The sequence below is a fragment of the Haemorhous mexicanus genome, chromosome 30, assembly GCF_027477595.1.
Source record: "Haemorhous mexicanus isolate bHaeMex1 chromosome 30, bHaeMex1.pri, whole genome shotgun sequence".
Taxonomy (NCBI): Eukaryota; Metazoa; Chordata; class Aves; order Passeriformes; family Fringillidae; genus Haemorhous; species Haemorhous mexicanus.
In genome coordinates, this window is record NC_082370.1 from 4,324,729 (window position 1) to 4,332,524 (window position 7,796).

Sequence of the window (7,796 nt, forward strand, 5' to 3'; positions counted from 1 at the left end):
CCTCAAACCCTGATAATTCTCCATAAAACCATCCAGATGCTGAGATTTTCCAAGATTTTATCTCCAGACTCAAGCCCTGATAATTCTTCAATAAAACCATCTTGGTGCTGCAGTTTTCCAGGATTTTCTCCCCAGCCCCAAACCCTGATAATTCTCCAATAAAACCACGAAACCCCCTCGATTTTCCAGGCTCTCCATCGGTCTCTGCCCGGCCCGGGGGATGGTTTGGGGCGAAGCCGCGGATTTGGGGCGCCGGGCGGGTTTTCCCCGGGGAAGCGGATGGGTGACGGATGACGGATGAAGGATGACGATGATGATGGGTGAGGGCTCGGCGGGGCCGGGCTGCTCTGGAGCAGCTCCTCCCTCTCGCTATTTATTGCTGCGCGGAGCTGCGCGCCTGAATCACCTCGGAGCGAGCGGGCAGCGCCTTTGCAGCCGGTGAGTGCCGGGGAAAACGGGACCGGGGGCGGCGGGGGGGATAAACCCAGAGGCGAGGGGGGTTTGAGCCCCGGATCTGCCTCTTTTGCTGCCAAAAAAATTGACATTCCAGCGGTTCCTTAAAAGCCAGAGCCCTGCTCCTGCCCGGCTCTTGTTTACTCAGCGTTTACTCAACATCGGGAATTCCTCCTCCGAGGGTTCTGCCTTCCCCCCCGGCCGCCAGCTGCTCCCCCTTGGTTTGGGGAACTGAAAGACCAAGGGACGATTTCTAAACCCAGGGGTGACATTTTCGGGGAAATTCCGGTTGAATTCCCAATTCCCAGAGCCCCAGGCCGGAATTTCCAGCGCAGGAGGGTCCGGACTCCCCATCCCCGAGCATCTTCCACCTCCACCTTGCCCACCTCCCTCCTCCGCCTCCCCGGGGACCTTCCCAAGGTGATTTCCAGCGGTATTTTGGCACCTGGGTGTTGGTTTTTCCCCTCCCAAGCGAATCCTCCTCCTTGCCAGCGCCGAGCACGTAATTGCTGCTTTCTGCCTCCATTTTCCGCTGGGGGAGCGCAGGGTTCCTCCAGCCCGGATAAAAATCTTCTCCGCCACAAACCACCTGAATTAATTCCTCATTTCCAGTATCCGCCGGGAGGGCGAATCCGGGGCAGAAAGGTTAAAAAAAAAAAAACCAAAACAACAACCCCAGTGAAGTCACTCGATCTGTAATTTAATATTAGTGCCACGGTCAGGCCATAAATAACATTTCCGAGCAGAGAGATCCCAGCTCCGCGTCCCTCTTCTCTCAGAAACCTGGGATTTTTCTGGGAGGAAATCCCGGATTCTCAGGGAGCAGCTCCTTCAGGGTTTTGGCCAGAGAACTCATTAAATTGGGGCGCAGCTCCTGGCTCGCTAATTAGCGCCCGTGCCCTGTTTGGCAGCGCTCCGGCGGCAATCAGAGCAGCTCAGCGCTGAATCAGCCTCAAACCCCGCGATTTCCTGCACAAAACCATCGCCGAGCTCTGCCAGAACCCCTCTCCAACCAGCATTTTTAATTTTTAATTCAGCCAGGGCCTGATTTTTAACCCCTCGGAGCTCACAGGGGGAGCGACGCCTCCAGAAATAAATGGAAAAACGCCGGACTCGCTGCATTTTCCTCCTCCGGTGCTCATTTCGCCGAGCCCCCGAGGAGCTGGTTGTTTTTCCTGCCTTTCGGCTATTTTTAACCCCCTGATCTCATCCCTGCCCCCAGCGGGTGGGTGCTGCAGGGTGAGGGAGGCAGCGAGCCCCAGCCCGCTCCTCGAGCCCGGATTTTTCCAGGAAGGAGCAAATCCCAAAGCTGGAATTCCAAATCCCAGACCTGGAATTGCTGCCCATCACCAGGGACATTCAAATCCCAGACCTGGAATTCCAAATCCCAAACCTGGAATTGCTGCCCATCACCAGGGACGAGCAAATCCCAATCCCAAACCTGGAATTCCAATCCCAGACCTGGAATTTCAAATCCCAGACCCGAAATTCCAATCCCAGACCCGAAATTCCAATCCCAGACCCGAAATTCCAAATCCCAGACCTGAAATTCCAAATCCCAAACCTGAAATTCCAATCCCGAACCCGGAATTCCAAATCCCAGACCTGAAATTCCAATCCTATACCCGAAATTCCAATCCCAGACCTGAAATTCCAATCCCAGACCTGGAATTCCAAATCCCAGACCTGGAATTCCAAATCCCAGACCTGAAATTCCAAACCCCACACCTGGAATTTCAAATCCCAAACCCGGAATTCCAAACCCCACACCTGGAATTTCAAATCCCAAACCCGGAATTCCAAATCCCAAACCCGAAATTCCAAATCCCAAACCTGGAATTCCAAATCCCAGACCCGAAATTCCAATCCCAGACCTGAAATTCCAAATCCCAAACCTGGAATTCCTATCCCAAACTCGGAATTCCAAATCCCAGACCTGGAATTCCAAACCCCAGACCTGGAATTCCAAACCCCAGACCTGGAATTCCAAATCCCAAACCCAGAATTCCAAACCCCAGACCTGGAATTTCAAATCCCAGACCCGGAATTCCAAATCCCAGACCCGAAATTCCAATCCCAGACCTGAAATTCCAAATCCCAGACCCGAAATTCCAATCCCAGACCTGGAATTCCAAATTCCAGACCTGAAATTCCAAATCCCAGACCTGGAATTCCTGCCCATCACCAGGCACGGGCTCTGCATCCCCCCCGAGCTTTCACTTCGGGCCTTGTGAACAATCCCCCCCAAACCCCTGAGCTTGAAGGGCCTTTAATTCAAACATTTCTGGACAAAACCCCAGATTTTGGCAGGGAAAAAGGGAGAAAAAGCGTCACTAAGGAAGCCAGAGAGATGAATTTGCTTTTTGTGGCCCAGGAATCCGTGTCCAGGTGGCAACAGGGGAATTCCTGCCTGGAGCAGGGGCTCGTTTGGCCTTTTTGGCTGGAGGAAGGTTCAGCATCTCCTGCCTGAGTCATGATTATTCCTGGGGACACTCCGTAATCGCTGCAAAAATATAAATTTAGGACCCAAACAAATTATTTCTTGCTGTATCCAGGGGTGCTGAGCCGCCCACCCACCCTGAGGGTGCTCCTCTCGCCCTCCCCAGCAGCCAGGGGTGATTTTGGGGGGGCAGGATGGAAAATCCCTTTTTTATCTCACATTAAAACCCACGGCAGCCCTGACTCAGTGCCCTTGGCGTGGCCAGGAGGCTCTGAAGGCGTTTGGCAGCTTGGCCTGTTTGGGTTTATGGCCTTGGAGGTGTTTTCCAAAGGATTTGCAGCCCCGGTGGGGATTGTCCCTTGTCCTGGCTGGATTATGCACACGGGGCTGGAAATGGGATTTACCCCCCTGGAAATGGGGGAAATGGGATTTATCCCCCTGGAAATGGGATTTATCTCCCTGGAAATGGGATTTACCCCCCTGGAAATGGGGGAAATGGGATTTACCCCTCTGGAAATGGGATTTATGCCCCTGGAAATGGGGGAAATGGGATTTACCCCTCTGGAAATGGGATTTACCCCCCTGGAAATGGGGGAAATGGGATTTACCCCCCTGGAAATGGGGGAAATGGGATTTACCCCCCTGGAAATGGGATTTATCCCCCCTGAAATGGGATTTATCCCCCATGGAAATGGGGGAAATGGGATTTATCCCCCTGGAAATGGGATTTACCCCCCTGGAAATGGGATTTATCCCCCTGGAAATGGGGGAAATGGGATTTACACCCCTGGAAATGGGATTTACCCCCATGGAAATGGGGGAAATGGGATTTACCCCCCTGGAAATGGGATTTATCTCCCTGGAAATGGGATTTACCCCCCTGGAAATGGGGGAAATGGGATTTACCCCTCTGGAAATGGGGGAAATGGGATTTATCTCCCCTGGAAATGGAGGAAATGGGATTTATCCCCCTGAAATGGGATTTATCCCCCATGGAAATGGGGGAAATGGGATTTATCCCCCCTGGAAATGGGATTTATCCCCCATGGAAATGGGGAAAATGGGATTTATCCACCTGGAAATGGAGGAAATGGGATTTATCCCCCCGGAAATGGGATTTATCCCCCTGGAAATGGGATTTATCCCCCCTGGAAATGGGGGATATGGGATTTATCCCCCCAGAAATGGGATTTATCCCCCTGAAATGGGGTTTATCCCCCCTGGAAATGGAGGAAATGGGATTTATCCCCCTGAAATGGGATTTATCCCCCTGAAATGGGGTTTATCCCCCCTGGAAATGGAGGAAATGGGATTTATCCCCCTCAAATGGGATTTATCCCCCCGAAATGGGGTTTACCCCCCGGGCAGGGCGGGAGGTGCCCGGAGTGCCAGCAGCATTCACCAGTCCCTGGATGCTGGCAGACTCTGAATCCCAGAAGTGCCCATGAATTCACAGGGATTTGGGGAAAACCTGCTGAATTTGGGACAGGACCCCCGGGGCCAGGCTGGGCGTGTCCCTCCCTGCAGCACCGGGAGCTCGGGGCTGGGCTGGATCCACCCGGGGGGGCACGGCCGGGGTCTCATTGCTGCCCCCAGACCACGGAGGGCAGGTTTGGAAAGAGGGGTTTTACCCCAAAATCAGGTGAAGCATTTTCTAATAAAAGCTTTTCTTTCATCACTTAAGCTGCCATTGCCAGCAGGGCTCCTGTTGGGGGATATATTAAATTATTATTATTATTATTATTATCATTATCATTATCATTATCATTATCATTTTATATTTATATTTATATTTATAGTTAATTTTATATTTATATTTATATTTATATTTATATTTATATTTATATAAAAATAGATAAATACATGTCTATACATATATTGATATAAATATATTAAAAATATAAATACATGTCTATACACATATAAATATGTTAAAATACATATATTCACATATATATAAATATATATATGCAGATATATGTGAATATATAAAAATAGATGAAAATAAAGTAAGCACATATAACACAATACTAATAAATATAAATGCAATAATATATTAAAAATATATAGATACAATAATGAGTAATTTTTATATACACGTATATATAAATACATATATATATAAAAAATAATGTGTTTATATTTATTTATATATATATACATATACATATATATAAAATAATGTGTTTATATATGCATATATTATGCATATATAAACACATATAAATACACACATATATCAATATTAAAATACATATATATAAAAATATAAAATATAGAAAAAGGTATAAATATATAGTATATATATAAATATATATGTATAAATATATAAAAATATATATAAATATATAAATATATAAATAAGTAAATAAATAAATATATATAAAATATATAAAATAAATAAATAAATAAATAAATAAATAAATAAATAAATAAATAAATATATATATATATATATATATATGAATATTTTACATTTCTGTATAAAGAAGGGTTTAGAGGGATGATAAATACCTTTATTCCAACCTTGTTTATCCAGCTGGATTTGAGGGGACCAGCCGTGATTTCTGTGCCCCGGGGGGGGGTGGTGCCCTGCCCTGACGCTGTCCTTGTCCCCACAGCCATGGCCCGGCTCCTCGGCACCTCCTGCCTGCTGCTGCTGCTGCTCCTGGGCCTCTGCGCCCACCTCGCCTCCTCCAAGAAGGGCAAAGTCAAACCCGGCGGGGGCGGCTGGGGCACGGGCAGCCGCCAGCCCAGCTACCCCCGCCAGCCCGGCTACCCGCAGAACCCGGGCTACCCGCAGAACCCGGGCTACCCACATAACCCGGGCTATCCACACAACCCGGGCTATCCACACAACCCGGGCTACCCGCACAACCCCGGCTACCCGCAGAACCCCGGCTACCCGGGCTGGGGCCAGGGCTACAACCCGTCCAGCGGAGGCGCGTACCACCAGAAGCCCTGGAAGGCGCCGAAACCCAAGACCAACTTCAAGCACGTGGCGGGGGCGGCGGCGGCGGGCGCCGTGGTGGGGGGCCTGGGGGGCTACGCCATGGGCAGGGTGATGTCGGGCATGCAGTACCGCTTCGACAGCCCCGACGAGTCGCGCTGGTGGCACGAGAACGCCGCCCGCTACCCCAACCAGGTCTACTACCGCGACTACCGCGACCAGCGCGGCGGCCCCGTGCCGCAGGACGTCTTCGTGGCCGACTGCTTCAACATCACCGTCACCGAGCACAACATCGGCCCCGCCGCCAGGAGGAGCGGCAACGCCTCGGAGGCGCTGAACCAGACGGAGGCAGAGCTGGAGACGCGCGTGGTGACCAAGGTGATCCGCGAGATGTGCATCCAGCAGTACCAGGAGTACCGGCTGGCCTCGCACGCCGCCGGCCGCCCGGCTGACGCCCCGCTGGCTGCCCTGCTGCTGCTCGTCCTCTTCGCCCTCCACTAGGGAGCCCCGCGCCGTCCAGGTGTCCCCCGTGTCCCCCGTGGGGTCCCCAGGCCCCCCCAGGTCTCGCTTGGTTTTGGTGAGGAGCCCCTCGGGGCGTTTCGCGGCGCCTCCGGTACGGGCAATGGGATGAAAATTTGGTTTTCTGCCCCAAAAATGGCTCCGGGACGGTGCTGGAGCCCAGAACAGCGGCCTTCGCCTCCTCCTCCTCCTCGGGGTCACCCCGAGAGGGACCAGGCAGAGGGGAGCTCCCCTTGGCGTCCCTGCAGGAGCTTTTCCAAAAATCCTCCTTGTCAGCAGGCAGGGATTTGTCTCAGCCCCCAGCCCCCGCTGTTCCCTGGGGGTCTCAGAGGGGGTTCTCAAGCTGCCAGGTTGCAATTTGAGCCCTTCCATCCCAAAAAAAGCCCCTTCCCTTCCCCCTGTACATACGGAGCTGCCACTCCACACCCTGCATGCTGCAAAAACCCCCTGCAGCAAGACACCAAAATAAAGTCGCTTTTCACTCCTGTCACGGCCAGGCTGAAGCACCGGCCGGTGTTTAGAGGCAGAAAGTGCTGCTGAATGCCCCAGACAGCCCAAAACGGTGTTACAGCCCGAGAAAAAGCCGGTTTGGCTGCTCCAGGTGAGCAGTCGTGTTCACGCTCCAGCACCTGGACCTGCAGGACCCTCAAATGCAGCAGGAAGGATTCTCGGGGGGGCAGGCACGAAGCAGGAGACTGAAAGCAGCTGCACCACGCCGGGTCAGCAATCAGCACCGGGGAAAACGGGCCTGGGAAAGGGAGATGCTTTATAAAAAAGTCACATTTGTGAGTAATTCCTTTGCCCTGTGGAAGCAACGGGTGAAATTCCTGCTTCTCGCGGGGGTGCTGGGCTGGGGACGAGCTGTAACCCCCGTGGCGCTGCGTTCCGTATCCCTCGTGTCATTTTATTTTTGCAAGGCACTGAATAACACTGTCCTAAACGAGAAAATTTTTTTTTTAAATTTTTTTTTTTTTCCTTTTTGCATCGGTGTCAGCTAAGTGAAGATCTATATTATATATAAATACCTATAAACAGAGAGGAAAGAAAGCTTCCAGGACAGCCGGAGCAGGGCTTCGAGGCGCCCCCGTTCTTTGCACACGCGGATGTTTTGTAACCCCGTCACGCTGCATGCCCGGGCTTTGCCGTGCTGAGCCTTTTCCGAGTGTTCCACGTCTGGTACAAATTAAAACGGATCAAGCCAAGATGCCCGGCAGCCTCCTTTGTGTGCCAGGCATTTCCCACATTTCTGCATTTTCTGCATTTCCGCCCTCCCCGGCCCGAGGGAGCTTTTGTTCCCTTCCAGCCCCGATTTAACCCAAACCCCGCCGTCCCAGTTAGCCTCTCCTCCTCCCCTGCTCCCATCGCTGCAGTCCAAGAGGAGTTTTCTAATTTCTGTCTCGTTCCAGTTTCTGTTCTAATAAAGGAGTTTTTACA

At 51.2% G+C, this 7,796-nt stretch overlaps 1 protein-coding gene across 1 annotated transcript; it reads left to right on the forward strand.

The window, feature by feature from the left end:
* Window positions 1–316: 316 nt before the first annotated feature.
* PRNP (prion protein) lies at window positions 317–7,796 on the forward strand. The gene is made up of 2 exons (XM_059870766.1): window positions 317–438; window positions 5,515–7,796. Exon 2 carries the CDS (start codon window positions 5,517–5,519, stop codon window positions 6,342–6,344), a length of 828 nt encoding a protein of 275 aa, XP_059726749.1. The 5' UTR covers window positions 317–438; window positions 5,515–5,516; the 3' UTR covers window positions 6,345–7,796.

What these genes read in the sequence shown, in the direction of transcription:
- PRNP (XM_059870766.1), top strand. Translation starts at nt 5,517, where the DNA reads ATGGCCCGGCTCCTCGGCACCTCCTGCCTGCTGCTGCTGCTGCTCCTG.